The 22,308-nt window shown below is 36.8% G+C and overlaps 1 protein-coding gene across 1 annotated transcript; it reads right to left on the minus strand.

The window, feature by feature from the left end:
• Positions 1-1,181: 1,181 nt before the first annotated feature.
• LOC119786429 (phospholemman-like) lies at positions 1,182-19,686 on the minus strand. Its single transcript, XM_038289774.1, has 8 exons — positions 19,529-19,686; positions 6,373-6,430; positions 5,194-5,226; positions 4,995-5,018; positions 4,755-4,829; positions 4,626-4,659; positions 4,493-4,536; positions 1,182-1,853 (listed from the first exon to the last, which is right to left on the minus strand). The coding sequence occupies exons 2-8, from the start codon at positions 6,404-6,406 to the stop codon at positions 1,834-1,836; spliced, it is 264 nt and encodes an 87-aa protein (XP_038145702.1). The 5' UTR covers positions 6,407-6,430; positions 19,529-19,686; the 3' UTR covers positions 1,182-1,833.
• Between the last annotated feature and the right edge of the window lie 2,622 nt (positions 19,687-22,308).

The following is a 22,308-nucleotide window of genomic DNA, read 5'->3' on the forward strand; positions in this document are numbered from 1 at the left end:
AGAGGGTGATAAAGGCGGCGTAGAGGATTATCGGTCGCCCTCTCCCCTCCCTGACAGACATTTACTCCACCCGGTGCCTCAGCAGAGCCAGGGCCATCTCCAAGGACAGCTCCCACCCTGGCTCCACCCTGTTTGACCTGTTGCCCTCTGGAAGGCGCTACAGGCAAATGAGGATCAGGACAAATAGACTGAAGAACAGTTTCTTCCCCCAAGCCATTGCCCCCCTCAACTCCGACCTGCACTGTCGGTCACTTTACACCTGTTTTGCACTATTCCCCCCCCCACAATCCGTGCCAGTACTGTTTACATTTCCTTTTCCTTTTAATATATTTATATTTTTTATTTTTCATTTTTTATTTATTTTACGCTAGCTGAAATGGAAGTCCCAAAAATGTCATTGTATCCGTTGCAGAATATGATGACAATAAAGGCTTTTTGACTTTGACTTAATAGATTTTAAATTTACCAGATAGTTATTCTTGAATTGTTTACATTTCAATACTATTTGCAACTGTAATCCTGTGAATATGATGTTTTTTTAGCTATAAAAATATTCTCTCTACTAACAGTGAGCAATTGGTTTCATTTACATAAATACTATTTTTTTAAATAAGTAATTCTACTTCATACTTAAGTACTTTATTAGGTAAAGAATGTGTTTACTTTTGACACATCTGAGAATAACTTCTGACCCCCCCCCCAAAAAAAAAAAAAAAAAACTAGATCCCTATCTGAACTTTATGAAAGACGTTTAGCTCTATATTTGTTGTATTTCATTAAAAGTGATGCAACAAATGACTGTTCTGATTCTGTACAAAAACAAAATTGTAGCTGACTATTGTGATATTTATTGTAAATGTAATAATTCCATTAATGCTGTACATTTTAAACTTATTATTATGAATATTTTATCTACCTTATAAACATTGTGGATTTTGATGGTTTAGCTCCCTCTTGTGGTCACTGTGTGTCCTGCAGGATCCTGCTCTCCCTACATTTAACTACATTATTTTCACACCATACCGAATTACTGCATAAAAAAAAAAAAAGTCCACTCAGTTTAATGGTTTAGCTCCCTCTTGTGGCCACTGTGTGTCCTGCAGGATCCTGCTCTCCCTACATTTAACTACATTATTTTCACACCATACCGAATTACTGCATAAAAAAAAAATCCAGTCAGGTTTGTTTTACTGTTATTTTATAGAAACAGGACTCATTTAACAGTGCAATGCACTACACTCCTCCATGAAGCAAAGCATGGAAAAAGAACACTCATTTCATAGAATTGACATTAAACACAGATTAGGTTAGGATTGTGACTAATGTCTACATTATTGTTTACCTCACACATACAGCATATATGACAGAAGTGATGACACAAAGCCTACAGTTTATGTTAAGCTCTAGGATAATTTTTTGGTGATGCGTTTGAATTATCATCAAAGTCACTTTCATTTCAGTCAGTCAGGTCTGGCAAAACGCAATGAATTATGAAGCATTTTATTCTCGTTTTGGAAGAATTCACAGACCTCTGAGTCTATGAGATGATTCCAGGAAAATCACTTCCTCAAAAACAAGGAGTCCATCTGAGTGAAATGAAAGTGACGCAGTTTTATGTACAAACTGAGAGTGATATAGAGGCAGGCTGCAGATCAGTAGCTCAGTTGTCAGGCAGGGGGGCTTCACACCTACAATCTGGTAAACACTGACTACTTTCTGTTGATTTCTCTAAATAACAGCAAAGACTGAGTTTGGTCTTAAATAAATCCCACTGCTGATCCTCTATGGTTTTCTGTTGGCTGGATGTTCTGGAACCCGTCGTGTTAATGTTATCTAGCATTCACAGGCGCGCCCTGCAAAAAAAAAAACATTGAAGGGAGGAGTTAGAGACCAGAGACATCAAACATTCCAGAATAATTTTTACATACGTCACTATTTCATATTTATTCTTCAGTCCAAAATCAATTAAAACTGACTCCAAAACACGATTTAAGGCATGAAAAAGGAATCGGGTAATATCACAGAGCAGGCAGATGTGTTCTAATGAAAGTGGAAACTATGGTTCCAGTGTATGTCTGCAGAACCCTGTAGAGTTACTGACACAGTTTTTTGTTTTCCATACAGGTCTCTAATGTATTTTGTGTACAGCAAAGCTGCAATCACTGCAAAGATTTCCAACCTCAATGGCAGTTTAGAGACTGTGTTCAACACCGGTATACATTATGGATGGTATATATCAATGTTTAGTAGGAGTTTGTGCAGCAGCTGTACTTTTTCTAATGCTTTAAAGATTCTGTCCACAAACGTATTGCTTTATACCAATCTTACCTTAAAAGGTAATGGCACTATATCTAACAATCTGTCTTAAAAACCAAAAAACAAACGATTCCTTTAATCATAGAGAAATGCAGTTTTTATGAATGAGAAAAAAAATATATGTTGTTTTCCGAAATAATTATTTGTTTTTTTACTGCATGTTTATATAAATGTTTGCCTCACAAACAACCTATGGATCCAACACCACTTACATGTACTTCTCAACTATAGCTGCATATAATCTGTAAATATTTTATCTGCTATTATCTGTCATTATTTATCCTATATTATAACCCCACTAATATATAAATAATCCACTAACTTCCCTGTATAATCTGTGTTTTTCCCCCATATTTATTAACTTTATAGCCTCTTACAATGACTACCTGATTATATATACCATTTAAAGTCCATGCATAGTCTCTGCACGTATGTAAATCAATATTTATCTCCTGTATAGCACTTCTGGATCAATGCAAACTACATTTTGTTGCTTCATACTTGTGACACCATAATGACAATTAAGTTGAATTCTATTCTATATGCTAAATGAGAACACGTCACAAAAACACAACCTGATCATACTAGGGTTTGCCGCTAAATAGAATTACTGTATGCAGATACATTTTATTTAAATATTTGTATCTTTATTTGACTAATGTTGGCTTTTTATACAAACAAAAAGAACAGAAATCAAGATATTTATATATATATATATATATATATATATATATATATATATATATATATATATATATATATATATATATATATATATATATATATATATATTTTTTTTTTATTATTATTTGGGAGAAGTTTGTGGCTCTTGTCAAAAAAAAAAAGCTCTACTGCAGTTTTAGGTCTAAAACAGTTAAGCTCAGTCAGGTTGCTCTCCAAGCGGTTAACTAATGAGTCTTTTTATAGCTGCTGCCTTCAACAGTCCCAGTCTCCTCCCTGCACCCCTCCTCCACCTGATGAACACCCAGCGTCCCACCACCTGTTGAACAGCAAGGCATCTCAGGCCAGCTCTATGAGCGCTGACTATTTGATGTTGGCATAGATGTACAAATATTTGAGTCTTTATGTGACTCTTTATGAGGCTATTTACTGTAAAACAGATAGATGAAGTAAATTAGACTTCAATATGATCAGCAAGACTAACCTGGAAATGAAATACAGAATAATCTACAGGAATCGTGTTTAATTTATTCACCAGTCATCTATAAATAGTCTTCCTTATTTTACAAATGCCAGAAAGGATGTTTACTTTGAAAAAAAAAAAAATATTTGACTGACTTGAAATTTGTAATATTTTTTCTTTTTAAAGTTTTGCTCAATTCATATTCACTGTCCACAAATAGTTTTTTTCAATAATACAATCTCAAGGGGATATTTTTTTAAACATATAATTTATTTGCAATTATTTAATGAAAGCAATAATGCATGTAGTTAGAATAAAGAATAATCTTTCTTAGTGAAAGATTCAGGAAAACAGTTTTGCATTTAAGACAACAGGTTTGATTGAAAAATAACTAATTAATTTCTAATACTGTGAAGATTTTAATCTGAAACCTATACTATGTTGCTCTAGCAATGGCATCATCCAAGCAGGGAGGGGATAAGCAAAAAAAACAAATAAACTGGAGAACATTGCAGAGAGATGATGTGTGATGCCTTCAAAAAAGATACCTTTAGTTCACTTCAATATTTTTTTTTTACTTCTTTCTATCTAAAATAATGAATGACTGATTAATGCTGCTTTAACTGAGCTTAGAAGGTTAGAAAATAAAGAAAAAATCAGAAGACTCAAATACTTTTTCTCTCCCTTTGTACATACTTTTCTTGTCAATCTATATATCAGAGAACTTTACATGATCAGCCTGATTTCTTCCTACGATATAGGTATACTGCTACTCACTTTAAATTATAAACAAGAGAACATGAGGTGATGTAAAACCAGATGTGTAATACAGTAGTTCTCATAAGTTAATAAATGTTTAGGACCATATATTTAGTACCTAAAAACATCTCTTTTCTACTAGAATACATCTCAACACATATAGATTTAAATATAATAAGAGCTGAGGACTATTTGTAGGTTATATATCTTCACATCATCAATATGAGCTCTTAGCAAACAAGCAGCTATTTGCAGATGAGTATTAATGAGTACCTTTGTCGTTGAGCATCTGCTGAGCATTGCTTCCTGTCCTCGGTCTGAAAAGAGGAGAAAACAGAAATACAATCAGTGTTTTAGCCAGAAAAATGTCCACTCTAATCTTACAGTTATGTGTCTAAAGCTTCACCTCTTCTGGTTGAACTTGCATCTGCAGTGGCCACCTTGAAGAGACAAAAAGCATGGCCCATTTTATGACGGCTGAATGTTTAAGCTATATCAAAGCCTGTTTATGACTGTTTACAGAGGAGCGTCTTACTGAACAGAATAGTGATGCCAATGAGACAGAGCACAGCAGCCAGGATGAGGCCTCCGACCCGCAGTCTATGGTAGTCTGCATAAACAAACATCGATTTCATTAGACAGTAGGCCAAATAAACACTCGCTAAAGGAACTGATTTGATATACTAATTTTCATATAAATTATAATCAAAGCACTAAAACAACTTAGAAAGTTATCATCTATTATTGCAACAATGAAAAGAGAACAGTGGATTACCAAATGTAAAGGGATCATCCACTTCTGTTGGAGGAGGAATAAAAAAAACAGTTAAAGAGGAAACATGTAGCCTAGTGTAAACAGTTTGACGAGCAAACATGGGGAGACCTTTGACCCTTGAGAACATTCTAAAAGCCCAATATGATGGAAAGGCATAAAATAGAAATAAAGGAATAAAAAAACACAGTGCTATAATTACCAGCCTCCGCCTTTACAAGCACCAGGGACATAACTGCAAGAGGAGACAGAGAGAGACACATCACCATGGTGAACCACAACCTCAAGCCTCTAACACTGTTACACAAACAGCAGGAGAAACATCTGCAGTGTGTGCTGCGGCTGAGCCACATATCAGTGGAAATATGTCTGATATAGGCCAGGTTCTCACAAGGTTATGAACATAGCAGCAGGATAAGAACAACAGCAAACTTTACTACAGGACAAACTTTTGTGATTTGTAAATAATATATATTTCAATTCCTCATTTCCTGAATTAATGAATTAATCGAGTAGAATAGATTTTTATCTATTCTACTCAAAAAACACAAATGAAAAACAAAAAAACTGATTTTTTACTTTGCTAGAGTAGAATAATTAAATGAAATAAAACATAACTCATCAAACTGATTGCTCAGATGTCCTCTAATCAATTCAGTTGATTTTTTTTTACATCTACAACAGCACAATACTGATTTAGGGGTACCTAAAGATATCGGAAAGTGCAGAAGAAAAAATAACACTGACCTATTTAGAAAAACCCAACCTTTATTTGACCTCTTCAGTGAAGAAAGGTCAACATAGACAACATATTCTAATCTTTTAACAGTACTATGACAATTTTAATCAACTAAAACAGAGAAAATGTTTCTTAAAACATACTTTATCAAGTTATTTAAAGGCTTGGAGTGTTTTTAAAATAAATTCAGGACATCCTGCTTTCTTGGTTCTAAATATACCCAACCTTTAAAATGTTAAAGACAAGAGATCGAGCCACTAAGTGAAGGCAGCTAATGATCTTCATTTTCATGAACTGGCTTCAAGGTAACAGCTAGGAGCCTTAACTTACTTTGTTTATTGTCTAATTTAAAGTGAGAGGGAGATTAAAAGGTTTATAAGAACTGGAAGATTTACAGTACAAGCAAGAGAAGGTCCTATAAACATCCTGTTAAGTTGGAGAAAATAAAAAAATAAATCTTGTTAGAGTGATATTATCCAACCAGAACAGAACTTTTATTTAATCGCATCTTTAACCTGGATTGATGAGTGTGAAAGGTCTTTATTACTTGACTTATTATTATTCATGTAATAAAAAATATCTTAAGTAGAAACTTTTTTTGTGAAAAACTGCTCAAATCAAATGATTCAGTCTTTTACTTACATGTCACCAAAACCAAAGAGCAGATCCTCGACATCTTCAGGCCTGGAAATGTTTAGGTCTGAAAAAAAACAAAGGGCGGATTATTAATGGTGACCAGTAAATAAGACACATCATTGCTCAACTTTGGCAACATAAAGGTCTGAACTCTGCCAAATACCATAAGCAAATAAATAAGTCTGAGTAACTAAAATACATTTTTTTTGTTTGACAGCTTAAACAAAGCATCAATGTAAAGTTTATGATCCTCTAAAGTCAAAACTTTAAACAAACCTTTTAGTTTCATGATTGCAGGGTCTTTAAACACAAATATTTATATTTTTAACATCAGTTGATGCTTCTGCTGTTGGAAACGCCTAATTATGCCACCACAGATTTAAACACAAAATCGAGGCAACCTCGTCTTTAATTTTCTGTGTTTTTTCCTCGGCAGTAAACAAACTCTCACAAATAAAGAAATGCAGTGTTTCCACATGGGCTGAAATGTCAGGAGATTTTCCTGATCAAGAAGGAATGAAGGAGTCTTTCAAAACCCTAAGTATCTTTTGGTAAGCTTCAGAAGTTTAATCTTCTTTGCTCTTGCTTCAGTGAAGCTGTCAGAAATACAGCGGTCAGCTTTTCTAGTTCCATGGTAATATTCTAAGCCTATTTTCTGAAGTATATGAGTGTAGAAATGGTCATATCCTGTAAAATTACTCTTAGCCAGTCAACGAAGTCTCAGATCTAATCTCTGATATTTATAAACACACTAAACTAACAAATAAACTCTACAGTTACATGTAGAAAGTCTGCATTCCCATGATCCTACCTCACATGTTGTCACATACCCCCATATTTTAACACTAACAAACTCTGATTTAAACTATGATTGTGGCTCTGGCTGAATTTTTATGGTGATTTTCCACTAGATGATGAACCTCTGGAAATATATAGTCTTTTAGAAGCTCTGACAAGTTTTCTTCTTGGGTTGATTACATTAAGCTCCATCAACTCCTGTTATCTTTTCTTTTCCCCATGAAGAAAAGTAAACCCACAGTATGATGCTGCCAACATCATGTTCCACCTGTAGGAATACCGCAGCTGGAAAACATGTATTAGTTTTTCCAACCAAAATAATTTTCCCATGGAGGACTAGCATGATTCTTTTTACTAATTGCTTTGAAACCTGAAGCCTGAGCGTGTAAGCACCCATTAGAAATCTGAAGAAAAGACATAAATATGTTTTTTTTTAAATGGCATAATGGGATGTTAATATCTTTTGGGAGATGCAAGAGCTGATACTTCTAAAGACAATTAACTCCTTTATCCTATTCAGGGTTATCAGGATGAGGAAGGTTAAACACAAATGTACAGCAAACTTTACAGATTTCAATCTTTAAAGACTGTATAAATTTGTAAATTCGCAAAAAGCTGAAAAGCTCAGGGGGTATGACTATTTTTTGCAGAGCTCTTTAAATCTTCCATGATTAACACACTTCCTGGTGCTTTAGATTCCACGTGGTATCCAAGCGGATCAGCTCCCATGTTGTTTGTTGCTGCCATGGTTGCTATATTAAGGCAGCACCAGCAGAGGCACCATATGAACACCAAGGTGCCACTCCTTAGGCAACAGTGATTTTCCACTTACAGTAGTTTTCCGATTTGGGTGCATCAGAGGAAGAGCAAACTCTAGTGAGAAGAGATTCATGCACCACTACTTGTGAAAGAGGTCTGTGAAAAATCAACACTTCAGACGGTAGAAGCTGAAAAATCTGCATTCTGGATCCAACAAACTATCTGAACAATCCACAAGACAGCTACTGTCTTTCTCTACTTTCATTAGGTTTAATTGATGCATTTTCTGCTGTGTGTAAATGTAATATCAGACAGGACTTTGCTTAATGAGATCAGAATATTGCTATTATTAAAGCTGTATGTCCTCCTGGTTGGCTGCTGATCACAGGGTGGAAGCAGGAGGACAACAGCAGAACAACAGGATGAGCACTCCTCTCCTGGTGCCTCCCCACAGCAACCCCGCGCGACGCAAGGGGAATGCAGACGATGGGAACTTGGCCAGGGACCAGTAAAGAAATAGCAAGAGGGATAAGATGTAGAAGACTGATGAAGAGCACACAGCAGGGAAAGTGGGCCTGTTAGGTGAAGCAGGGGAGAGAAATGTCTCCTCCTAACTCCACTTACAGGATCAACAGCAAATGTTTGTACAAGGTGGAGCATAGGAGAGCCTGAGGCATTGTATTCATGCAATAAAAGAAAAGAGTCCAGTAACTTGCTGGGAAAGTAGAGGTCTGTGTTGGTATGTGTCATGGAGCGGTTTTTGGCTCTCACACAAACTGCCATAAGAAAAGCGAAGGAAAAAAACTGATTTGTTGTACAAATTAAAAGGACAAAATATATTGAGATGGAGTTTTCCAACTAAGAAAAAACAGTTTCAAACCTTTGTTTAAAATATATGTTAATTTATAAAGGGTGTTAAATCAGGAAACCTAAAAAGAGGCGTATTACATCAGCAACTGGGGGTGTAAATCACAGCCATCATGGCGATTCGATTCAGTATCAATTTCCTGACCCAATGATTCGATTATTTTCGATACTCAAGAATACACCACGATACGATTCCATTAATTGGTTTTCTTTTTACCTTACAGGCTAGACAATGTTTCAAATTTGAAAAAAAAATCAATGAAAGCTGTAATATCGTTATGGATTTTATTTGAGAAACAACAGCAAATAATAGAAGTAGCAAAGTTGTACTCCACCTAGGCCTATGAAAACCTCATTCACTGAAAAATAATAATGGCTCTGTATTATAGATTCTGAAAGGCCTTGAATCAAAAAAATACTGCAAGCAGAAACAGGATAGTGGCTAAAGGAAGCGAGGTAGGAGGGTAAAATAGGTTTAGGGCCACCGCAGCATCGCAGTCAGACTTACATCCAGGAGCAAATGGATAAAAATAGACAGGAGGAAAAAAATAAATGAATCGATACTCTTGTGGACGTGTTGATGCTTCGGATCGTCGGCTGTTGGATCGATGAATCGATACAAAACGATTACTATTTACACCCCTATAGTAGCAACCATTCAAAATGGCCTTTCCCTGTCAAAGGCCAGCCGAATGGCAGCCCACTTCCCTCCAACTCCCAGCCACTGGAGTCACCCTCTCTTGCATATATCCACCCATCTTAATGTCCACAAATCATTAGAGAAAAAAATATTTTAGTACAAATATTGATGTTTAAAAAGGAATTGTAGGGGACCAGCCAAGGAAAGGAAGGAAAGTGGGGAAATTTTGAATGACTACTAGGTACTGTACATCTGGTCCACATGGTGAGCCTTTCTACCAGCAGGTGTGCTCTGTTTACAACCTTAGCAGTTTAGTTTGCTTTACTCCTGACTGTTAGGGTTTGAATGAAAGGTTAGAAGACTTTTTTATTCTTATACAATCTGAATGAGGCGGCATAAATTAAACTCAAATGGCAAGAAAAAAAAACAGAAGGCCAGCCTTGTGTTTCTGAGAGAATAAAGTTACCTTGCAGACTAAATGAATTGTCACCAAATGAATTCACAAACTCCCGAAAATACATATTGGCAGAAGCTGCATGCAATGCATCAGCCTCAAATACAGACATGGTTTGAACCAATGAACTGCAAGACGTCACTGCACTTGTGGAACAAATCAAGAATGTGATCCAGCTTCTGTCTCTGCTGCGAATGGCTAAAACACGAGATGGGAGGCAGGTGCCACTTGGTGATTTAGCCTCTTTAAACCCAACAGGTCGCCTTAAGTGGGGGTAATAACTCAGAATGCATAAAATTCCACTGCTAAAATTTATACCAGCAGGTGGAGCCATAGCACGCAACTCCAAGCTGACACCAAAAGTACAAAGCCCCACAGCTCTGGAGCTGTTATAGCTAGAGGTCTGAAATTTTCTGCAGTTGTGGTTGACATGATAGAGAACAAATATAATACAATAAAACCTGCTTTTTCTCAAGAATGTATTTAATACTGCTGAAACCAGAGGGTGTTAGCTTTCAAATAATGTGTTGCACATGTAATTTGGGCTTAGAGTTCCTAAGTTATTTGCTTTTCCATCAGGGTATGCAAAATATGCGAGGATTACCCAAAATGAGGTGGATGTTAAGAGGTTAAGGGCTGGTTATACTCCCTGCAGCAGTGTGTCGCAGTGAGCTTGTCGCAGATGTTTTTGAATTATGCCCAATATTGAAGTGTGGTCTGCACTATGTTATTCCACACCACAACACAAGAGGGACAATCACGAACTAGCTGTGGGTCTAGATACGGCCGAGGCGGAGAGGAAGTGGGGGCAAGTTTGTGTGTGAACGGAGGGACATGAAGGCGAAAAGTTGCGGGGATCCAGGTGGAAAAAGGGTCCCAGCGTTCTCGCGCACCTCGCTCTTCTAGCTGGTCCAACTTCATGAGTCGTTTTTCCATGGCAGTGTCCTGCAGGTTTTAGAGATTTCCCTGCTTTAGCAGAGCTGATTATGATAATTGCAGTTTAGCAAAAGACTTTAAATCAGCTTTAAATTAAAAAGCAAGAAAACCTCTAAAACCTGCAGGACAGCGGACCTCGAGGACCGATTTTGGGGATACCTGCTCTATGGTCTACCATGACTCTCTGCTTACATTAGCCTACACTCAATAACTTACAAGTGAAAGTTAAAAATACAGGCCTTTTCTTTCAACCTACATTACTTTACATGCTCCACCAGAAGTGGAAAATTTTTCCTCTGACCTCATTTTATTCTTGCAGTTCTGTCTTGGTACTTCTTGCTGCTCTTTTGTAAAACAACTACCCCCTCTGCCATTGCATTGGCTTGTCTCTAAAGCTAAGGTGCTACACAGCCACAGTGGATGTGACTTTCTATGAACAGGGGAATTTCTTGTGAAAAGACAAAGCCAAGACCAACTCTGCTGTCGTTCCTTGCCCCATCAACAACAAGAATACCTTTTCTGTAGTTCCCGAGGGGGTTTAAAGGTCCAAAGATTGAGCCTTAAACACAGCGACTAAAGAAGAGTGAGAGTCGGATCACAGGCAGATGAAGGAGAAAAAAAAAACAGTTGTTTTTTAAGAAGATATATTGTTTTCCCATCAGTGTAAGTTTTCTTTCAGGGGGCCTGAAGGCAATAACCTTCCAGGATTTTAGAATTTTATTCTGAAATAAAAACCCCATGGAACATCTATGCTCTGTTGTTTAACAACTGATCCTGCCTTTAAAAGCTCAGCCTCTGCTTTGTGCTCCGTACAACTTTATTAAAAATATTGTCTAATCACTGCTGATGGCCTATATCTAAAGGGAGGCTTGTTTTACCCCAAGGCCCAAATTCCCCCTGTGGAGCAACAACTCCAGCAGCGCTGCTGCAGCAATAAAGACGGCTCTGTTCGGGCTTTGTCATTCTACTCTGCCAATCTGACTGGGCTTTGTTTTCAGCTCTCATAGTGGGAATTTTTTTCTTTTTTCTATTCACATTTTCTATCAATTCTTTTTTTTCCCCTGAAAGAACTATCTGTTTAAAACCACCAAAACACATTACTTTTCTACTTTGGATGAAGTTCTGTCTCTTTTCTTTGACTCTAGTTTGTTTAAACATTTCCTTTACTCGTTCCCTTTTCCTAAACAAAAACAAAAGAACAACGCTTGCCCACACCCTGGCACGTTCATCCTTTTCCCCCTTCTCTCCTTCCCTTCAGCCTTTGAAACCCATTTATCCATTATATTACAAGCCTAGAGGCAAGGCTTCTAGGGTTTCTTCTCAGGAGCCCATAATCAGTTATTGCAACCATCTCTTCTTCTCCTCTCTTGTCAAGCAGCTCTTTTCTACCATCCAGTACTAACTCCCCCATATGGCCCCAGCTCTAAAAGCAAAACTGAGATATGTAAACTGAAAATAAAAAAGCTTGTCTGGCCCATGGAGATTATACATTAATACTTAAACAGAAATCTACAGTGAGGACGACAGACAGCTGGTATTTTCCGAAGTTAATCATATCAAAATATTTTAACCAGATTATCTTAACTGGTGCTGCTGGTCATGAGGGGTCTGTGTTGACCTTCAGCACTGCTTTAAACTAGCCAAATTAATCAGACATAATCTTCTAAGTACGAACAAGGAGAAGGAAGGAGTACATTCTGAAAGAAAGATTAAAAGGTCCTGGGAGAACCAAATCACATACCTATGACCAGCTCTTTAATTACAGTAAAACAGGCACATTACTGTGCAAAAACCATCAGCCATCTTCTAATTTGCTTTCAAGGAGTCAAGATTCTGGAAATTTTTGATGTGTCCAGGTGGTGTTATGCTTGGTTTTTAGTTACTTTCCTCTGGTTTATTCAAAACTTTATGAGTCACTCTGCACTGAACACAAACTAGCCAAAGATGTGTTTTGTTTTTTGTTTTTGTATACCTTTTAAGCTCCTTAACAACCAAGAGATAAGAGGATATGAAAACCACTGATAACATACAGTATTTCCTACGTTTTTTCTACCATGAGAAAATCAATTGTAAAAGTTGGGAGAAGAGAAGAAATCAAAGCATGAGGACTGCTTCTTTAAAAAGAAGGTTTAGATATTTTAAAGGCTAAATGATAATGCTTTATCAGCACGATTAGCTCAGCTAGCATTACTTTGAGTCTCAGAGCTATAAAGAAAATAGAGGCCTATTAAGCTTTGCCTTCCTGTAGTCTCTAAGTCCTGCAAGTCTTGTCTTCTTGCTGCTTGTATGAAACTCAGACATGTCTGAACACGTCCCTCGAAACACAACATGTATAAAACAACATAACTGATACAGGAAACACGTGATTTCTAGTCTTTTTCACATGTTCTAACGCCATCTTTAATAAAGACAATGTTCTTTTTGATAGTGTCAACATATATTTTGTTTAAAGACTTGAGAAAGAGAGGATTTCTTTTAGATTTTAAGTATTCACCCACAAGTAAAAGCCGATTAGGCTGATAATTAATTTTTTTTTTTATTGAAATCATTAAACTGAACTGAGCTGGTTGAAACAGATTCCACTTCCTCACTTTCTGTGCCTCTATAGATTTAGAGGTGGTGACATCGAAGATACGGCAAACTTATAGCCATGAAATAGAGATGACTGAAGGTTTGCTAGCAGTACAGTTCATATCATGGAATCAAAGCATAAAAAACATAGCCAAACACTGAAATGCTCTTAAAGTCGCTCTTAAAGCAGCTTTGTATAGTTCTTTTTTTGTTTATTCCACAAAAATCATTGCAAAAAAATCTGCATTGGATAAAGTAGTTTAAATTGACTACTCCACATGTTTTTAAGATGTATGCATTGTGAGCAGGGGCGGATCTAGGATTCTAGGAGGTCAGGGGCAGAGCCCTAAGGGGGAAGGTGAGAGTGTAGATTTTCTGGTAAATCCCATTCTGATGTAAAATATGACAGATTACTGGATTAAGGAAATTTCAGGCATACGACATGCTATCACACATATTTCCTAAAAAATATGGGAGGAGGAGGAGGATAGAATGGATATTTCAGCAGCCTGAAATAATCTTTTGATTTGGAAGAAATTAATTTACCTGCAAGTTTTTTAACTGTGTTTATTCCTCTCTTCATCAACAACAGATCCTGTGGATTCGGTGAAATATTATCATTATTTACCAGAGTTATGAGAGGAAAATCAAATATTTTAGCCACCTGGACTGAGCTGGGCTAAAGTGGCAGCAGCGAGAGGGAAACACTTCTGCTTCTGCCACTCTCTAGTGAATTCCAATACTGCACATTTTACTCAGATCAGCTAGAAGCTTAGATCCAGGGCTCTTGGGAAAACATCAGGGGCTGTAGCCACCCCCTAGATCCGCTACTAATTGTGGGTAATGTAGTTTTAAACAGGTTTAAAAAAAAAGAAATCTAGATTATGAATTGTATCAATAACAAATGGTTGAACAACGAATTGAGCCACCAATGAGTTCATGTGGGTCTGGGTTTCAGAATAATAATGTCTGTTCATAAAAATCGTCCTCAGTGTCATAGAAGTGGAAATAAAAACACATTAGATATTTCTACTATTTCTCTTTAGAGGCAGAATAAAGTAACTATGAATCGAATTTACCACCAGTTGTTTTAATTATTGATATAGAATTGGTGAAGGGGTTTAAGGTTTAGACCGAATGTGAGGAGTCAGGTTTGAATCCCAGTTGTGTAAGGAAGGGCCTCAGGTGTAAAAACTATGTCAACAGAGCAGCATAAAGGACACAAGCAGAAGCACGTGTTTCTGGCTCTAGCTGTAAGCTAAAGAGCTGATCATTTGAATCATGCCCACACCAGTGGATAGCAATAAAACAGCCTGGCCAGAGCAGCTGCTGCTGCTACAGCTGTTCTGTCAGCATTGGGGGTAGAATCGTCTGCTTTACTTCTATTGCCGATCTTTATTTAGACCATTAGAAACTTAAAACCAAAGATATGGTTTTCTTCTTCTTCTTCGTTTGAAGCCATAAGAGACTGTGGTATATTGCAAACATTGAGATTAATGACGACGTAAAATTATATACTTTTTTTTCACTGAAAAATATATTTAAAATAGCGTTGTTATTTGACCTTTATTACCTAAATATCGTTTGATGAGCAGACTGACACGTTTGTAGTTTAGCGACGATGCATCAATAGGCCTGTAGCCTGTTTCCCTGAATGTACTTTGGGTCGGCGGTTCCTGCGCTGTTTCTGAGGCCATGTTCAATGTGTCCAAGCTAGCAAACAATCAAAGCGCTTAATTCAAAATCGATTTTGTGGATACTCAGAAGTGACAGGCATCCAGCTCAACCCAGACTCCAAAGGAAACTTAAAGTAAAGTGAAAAAAGTAAAAAAAAAAAAAAAAACAAACAACAACAACACTTGTCAAGTAAGAGTGCAAGCTACAAGAACAAGGAAAAGAGTGCTGCAATTCTGGGTTGCAGTATCATTTTAAGTTATGTTGAAGAAACTCTAAATCATGTCACAGACTCTGCATCAAACTGACCCTATCATTGTGTTTTTTGTTTTGTTCTTTCTCCACAAAGTCTACATTTGATCACGGCTGCACTTTAAGAAATCGAAATGTGATGAAAGCTGCACAAAATGAAATTTCATTTGATACAAAATGACAATAAAGTTTGTCTAAGTCTAAGTCTAGAGTCTATCTGCCATAATTATAGTCTACAAAAAGTCTCTCTTTCATATTTCACAGAAGTCAGCTGGTCTGTACTAGAACTGGAAGAAAACAACAGAAAATATTATACAACAAGCAAATTAATAAGAGACGTCACCAAAATAACCTAATTACAAAAAACTGAACTGATTAGCAGTGGTCTAAGTGGAGGAACGCATTATAAGGCAGTTTTAGGATTGTTGTCACTGCCTTAGCATGCAGTTTGTTTACTTATACATCTGGTCTGTGCACAGCATGTATGTCCAGTTTGCGAGTATCTTTCCAACCCGAAAGCCCACATTTGACATGTGGTGTTTGTGTTCCTGAACTACAAAGGCAGCTGTCTATTTCCAGCAGCATTTTCATGCCTAAATTAGCATCAGTGAGTTCCAGAGTTTAACACACCCCTCATGGAACACATGCATACATTCAGGAATGTCTGTGTTACGGTTTGACTAAACACTTGATGTATTGATTTATTTAATGATCAAGTTATTAATCAGAGTAGAAGGAAAATGTCCTTTGACTCAGCATTTAGGGACTTAATTATATATTGAAAATTTGTCAAATAACTTGTTAAAACTTGCTGGATCCAAGCTAATGGTACCAACCAAAGATGAGTTCCAACAAATGAGGCTGACTCTATTATCATTATTATAGAAATACAACAGAGATAGGAAGAAAGTGGCCAGGCTCCATGGGGTGATGAGTTAGGCGGATAAAGTGATATAAAAAAGGAAAGGTCACAACAAGAACATTGGGAAATAGGAGGGACCAGCGAGGGAGTGTACAAGGGGAGGAATTTAGGCTTCAGGGAAGGAGAGAGACAGGAAGATGAGGGAGAGTGAGGTTGGGAAACTGAGGGAAGGAGGAGGGACATTCAGAAAGCACGAGGGAGTGCAGCATAGTCCAACCATGAGTCACACATGGAAACCACAAGTGCTTACAACAGACTTCATGTGCTTAGCTCTGCAGCCATATTGTAGAAATGGATTCATTTCAGTTTTATTCAACCCCATTATGGTTGAAAACAGCCTCAATGACCTGCTTAGACTATGATGTTAATTAATAGTTAAAAACATTATATGTGAAATTTGATGGTTTCTATATTTTTAGAAACCTTTAGAGCAGTGCTTTAAAGCTTGGAGGTCAAACGGTGAAAGCAGTGAAGGTCACAGCCATGGTGCTGATATAAAATCAATACCTCCTCATTGAGGTGTCTAAATTTGTGTTTGTGAGCCTGCAAAGTGATAAGTGGGGAGGTAAAGGAAAGAGTGGGCTCCTCTCATCCCCCTCTCTCCTCCTTTCCACCAAAGCCAAAGTGTTTCTCTCAGTTCCTCCTGTTGTTTTCTCTGAGACCTGTGATCATGTGAGGCGAGGTGAAGATGGAGAGCTAAGTCTGTCTCATCTGTGAGAGAATAAATAGCTCTGTCACTTCACACAAAAGAATCCTTAACTCTGCTTTTGCTGCTGGTATTTATTTTGCATTAATATTAAAAGGACATTTTATATATAAATATAAAAAGATCTACCCATAAACATCCATTCCTGTTGTTTATTTACTCATATTCTTACATTGAAGCAACAAAAGCAATACCTTTTTAGGAATATTTGCCTAAAATATACCAATATGCTGTGTTGTTTCTTTATTTTCTGTACAGTCTGTATCTGTAATCATGGCTTGTAGATAAGCACTGACAAAGTAAATATAAATACCTACCCTATGACAGCTTCTAGAAAGTTTTATTTTCCTTCGGCTTCCATCGGTGCTAAAATTATGTGGCAATATGTAGAGATAGCCTTTCAATCAATATCTAATGGTTTACATATTCTATTGTGATCCAGTGGAGGATCACTACAGCCTCAGAAATGGTTCCTGTCCCTTGTCCTGTTCCCAGGCTGCCCTGTGGCAAATGGCAAACAGTGGCCGCCATTTCTCTTATCAGCCGACCTTCTGTCTCTCACACAACCAGACTGCACCATGTGTTTTAAAAGCTAAGCCACTGCCATATTTAGAGGGCTTTCTTTAGGGTTAGAACTAGGACTCCAACTAACGATTATTTTACAAATCAATTCATCTGTCTATCATTTTTTCGATTAATAATCGTAACACCAAAAGTTCCCTAAAGAAGATTTTTTTTGCAAAATTAAACCAGGTGAAACTAAAACTTTCCCACTGGAGGCGTTCTGGATAGAGCATAATGACAAACAACATTTTTTTTAATCTAAAATGTGAATTTTACATTTTTTTTTTTTACAATTTTGATATAATTACTGCTCTAAATTGGTTACACTGTCAGCTTAAGACATTTTGTACCATCTTTATACTCTATTTAATGATTAATCAATTACTAAATTAGTTGATGGTCATTTCAATAATCGATTAATCCTGAAAAATTGTTTCAACCCTGGTTAGAACTAAAATGTGTCTGATTGAATTGATAAAAATCATGTCTTTATGATAAAAATTGAATGAATTTCAAAACAATTGCTAGTATATTGGATTTCAATGGGTGCAGCATTGCAATCACAGATATACTTTGTTATAGGAATACACAATATATCAGCATTAACATCTATTTTGGCTGATGTTAGACATCATTCAACACAATATATCTAAACTGTACTATAATGTAGAAAAACAATGTCTGCAGTGTTGTCCTTTTATCAGTGAGGTCAAAGCATATGGAAATAAATATCAGCAAATATTAGTTATTGTCTATAAGGATGTTATAAATATCTAATGGAAATGTCAATCCAAATTTTTATGCTGTTTTTTTCCCCTAGTTTTTCACTTCCTGGAAAAGTTGGCCATGGTCAGTTTTTAGACTTTTTCATTTTGCTTACACAATTGTAAAACAGAAAGAAATTTCGTTTGGAACAGCTCTCTGGACAATTTAATCTTCTTCTTTTTTAAAGTGCTGCCTTGAAAAATATTTGAAAATATATATATAAAAATAGTAATATAAATATATCAGTTTTTATGTTTGTTTCAAATTTCATTCCATTTTTTTCTCTCATTTTTTATATGTACACTGATTACAAAAACTAAATCATCCCTGAATAGTATATCTTTTAGGAATACACTATTCAGGGATCTGGAGAACAATAAATTGCCCTATCTGTTTTGACAAAGAGAGTTTGACCAAATGTTATTAGTGTGAATAAAGGAAACTCCAACAAAATCTGACTGGGTATACCATTTGTGTTGACTATTTCATTTTTTGTTTGTTTGTTTTTTGTTTTTTGTACAAAAACATGTCCTTAGATTCTAAAGGGGTCTTAAATTACATGTCTGCTTTGAAAGTGTTAAAATAAATTATAGCCATATGCTACAGCTGTCAAGTTGATATCTGATTCATAGATTCCATAAATGTCAATAAAAAAGATGGTTTTTCAAACTTTTTAAAGTGTTTAGAGTTTCAGTAATCCCTTTTATGTTCAAAGGTAAATAGAAAAATTAAAATATCTCTAAAACACTGCTTGTTTTTTTTTTTCCCAATATTTGTGAAAACGTTGGTTAAAGAAAGAAAGGAGGAAAAAAAGCAGGCACAGGCTCAGAAAGAGCGAGTCGCCCGCGGCCCTGGTCATAGAAGAACCGCCACTGCTCACGCGCCTAGTTTAGTGCGCGCGTGCTGCCGTCCGTCCCTCGCTAGAGAAGCAGGACAGGGGGAATAAAAACTGCTTTCCACTCCATTTCTTTAGTTTAAACAGCTTATACAGATGAGCTGGAAACATGACGATAGATGTTTATCTGTACCTTAGCTAGTGTGTAAACAACAGACCGATCACTTATTATAAAATTTAAGGTTATTTATCAAGTTTAAATAATAGTTTCTTTTTTCATTCCGCCCTATAAAGAAAGACAAAACTTAAACACGCCCTTTACCCATAAAAACAAACAAACAAAAAAACTATATTTTTGTCAGAGGAAACACAAAACATGGAGAACGTCATGAAAAAGCAGAGTTTTGTTGAAGCCTTACCTTGTAAATGGTTAAAGTGAGCAGCAGAAAGCAGAAGGACTGATATGAATGTGCGGCTGAAGCAGCGTCCTCCTCACTGAGCAGAGCCCACACCCAGCCTTCAACACTTCCCTCACACACTCAACAGGTTGGCTCGCTTTTTAACACAAAGAAGGGGGCTGTGTTCAAAGCCCTGCTAAAGCTTTGCTGGATGGTTGCTGATCCCGGTTCGGTTTCCGCTTACTTTAAACCCAGGAAGCGCCAAAGAACGGGGGGGGGGGGGAGCTGATCCAGAGTCAGCCTACTGTGCTATTGGAAAGGAAACTGTTCAAATTAGGCAGTTATAGGTTTGAGGGATCAAAATAAAGAAAATTACTACATATAGATTGAATAGGCCTTAAAAAAAACTCTCACGTACACATTTAATAAGTTTTAAAATAGTGACATTTATTAGAATTTCAACATGCATATAGCTGGGCGACATTTATTTTCACGAATTCTGTTACCACATATAAGTCAATATATATATATAATTAATCACACATCACCAATTTGAATGAACACCATTTTATCAAACTTATGATCATTTTCTAATAAAGGCCCTAGAAGCCTTCTACAACATTTGATGTCAGTTTATGCACCTGTAGAGAGGCTTATGATACTGCCTAACCCCTCTATGCTGTATTGGCAGTGCTACTAGTAATATAAGGACATATAAGGGGAAAAAATGACAAAATTGGAGGTGGAGCTATTGAGAATCAACTAATTTAGTCTTTGACATTTTAAGGCTTTTTATAATGGCGTATCAGAAATAACATGGGGATGCTGATTGCTTTATGTCTGTACAGGTAAAGCCAAATCTTCTGAGATGTGCTTCCTCCTACTGTCCCACCATGCTCCCATTCTCTCCAACCACAACCTCCCAGCTCCTCTTTGTGACTGAAACAGGTTTGTCAGGATCGGGATCAGATATCACTGTCGTTTCCCTTTTTCCGACTGGGTAAGGAGAGAGAAGGGAGTGGCAGCAGTTAACATGGCAGTCTGAGAAGGGGAGCAGCTTTTAATTCAGACCAGCTCCTAATCAGTAGAAATGTCTTACCTGGGTCTCTTAGCACATTGGTTATCTAGGACAAAAAAAAAAACAAAAAACAACAACAGATGTTTTTGCAGATATTTGTGTGATTTTGATCAATCAGTCATTCTGAAAGGCTAAACTTGTCCTTTGTTGATGACTGGAGAACTTACAGACGACAAGGCCGATTCCTCCACCTATCAACAAGCAGGCAAAGATGAGGCCTCCGATTCTTAGCCTTTCATAGTCTGTCAGACAAAGGAGCAGACACATCCAGCTTTTAGATAAAAAAAAGTCACCCACATTTTGAATAAAAGCTGTCAATGCATTTGACTTTTCTACATTCTGACCCTCTGGTGGTTTGTGTCTGATTCAATGCAATAGAAAGCTGTGTGGTCCCACTTACTGTAAACGAATGGATCTGAAGAACCGACACCAAAGCATGGATGCGTAGAAAAAAAAAAGAAAAAAAAAATGATTTAGTTACAGTTTTTAGTCAGTCATCCAAACAGCAGATTTTTGACAAATTCCATTTCCCAATTGCATCTCAAAAGCTTTAATGAATTGCAAAATACTGTGAAACTTTCACATTAGAAAACATTGCTTCTTTCAGCACCTCAGTAATTAGTTTGTTGTATTGACATTAGATGTAACCATGGATTGGCTACTGACTCCAAGGTTCATTTACAGGTTTTTAAATATTACAGATTCAAAACAGTGAAAACTTTAATATAATTCCTTTTAAAGCAGTGATTCCCAACCGGGGGTACGTGTTCCCCCAGTGGACCACGAGTGCATCGCAAGGGATACATAAAAATATGTTATTTTTGAGGTAGTAAAATAAAATAGGATTGGGATCTATTTTTCTTTGGGAGGACCCAATCGAAAAATTAAACAAGCTTTTATTCAACCAAAAACGAACTTTTTAGTATATGTGTGAGTGCACCTTAAGCTTTAAAAAAACACATCCAAACCAAGCAAAATATCAGATTGTATGAAGAGAACAGCCTGGGATAAGCTGTTTTTTTACACAGAGCTATAGGAGCTCATAATAATAATAATAATAATACATTTTATTTAACAGCGCCTTTCTAGACACTCAAGGTCACTTTACAAATAATACAAAAAATAAATAAAAAGAGATGAAAATACAAAATACAGATACAGGAACATAAAAAAACAGAGAACAAAAAAACAATTATGGATAGGGAAAAGAGCAGTGTATTCACAGATAAGCGAGCTGGAACAGATGGGTTTTGAGTCTGGCTTTGAATAAGGGGAGAGAGTCAATACTGCGGAGGTCGGGAGGAAGTGAGTTCCAGAGCTGGGGAGCAGAGCGGCTGAAGGCTCTGCTCCCCATGGTGACAAGTCGAGCTGGGGGTACAGTGAGGTGGATGGAGGAGGAGGATCTAAGGGAGCGGGAGGAGGTGGCAATGTGAAGGAGGTCTGACAGATATGAAGGAGCAAGGTTATGGATGGCTTTGAAAGTATAGAGAAGGATTTTGAATTGAATCATCAAAGCAGCTCAGGTGTTGTAATAAAAACAAAGTAAAACTATCTAAGGTGTGTTTAATGAGATGCAAGACGGAAAAAAAATAAAAACAAACTGGTTAAAAAAACCAAAGTGAATCAAGAAAACAACACATAGAAGCTAAATGATGTAACTTCACTATAGATTCTAGACTCAAATCTCCCATCTGGTGATACTGAGTCTGAATTAAACTTAAAA

The sequence above is a fragment of the Cyprinodon tularosa genome, unplaced genomic scaffold (genome assembly GCF_016077235.1).
Source record: "Cyprinodon tularosa strain WSP-4 unplaced genomic scaffold, ASM1607723v1 ctg107, whole genome shotgun sequence".
Taxonomy (NCBI): domain Eukaryota; kingdom Metazoa; phylum Chordata; class Actinopteri; order Cyprinodontiformes; family Cyprinodontidae; genus Cyprinodon; species Cyprinodon tularosa.

What these genes read in the sequence shown, in the direction of transcription:
- LOC119786429 (XM_038289774.1), bottom strand. Translation starts at nt 6,406, where the DNA reads ATGTCGAGGATCTGCTCTTTGGTTTTGGTGACAT. An exon ending in GCTTGTAAAGGCGGAGGCTG is followed by an intron (nt 5,019 to 5,193) that starts GTAATTATAGCA and finishes CTCCTCCAACAG; the next exon opens with AAGTGGATGATCCCTTTACA. An exon ending in TGCAAGTTCAACCAGAAGAG is followed by an intron (nt 4,537 to 4,625) that starts GTGAAGCTTTAG and finishes TCCTCTTTTCAG; the next exon opens with ACCGAGGACAGGAAGCAATG.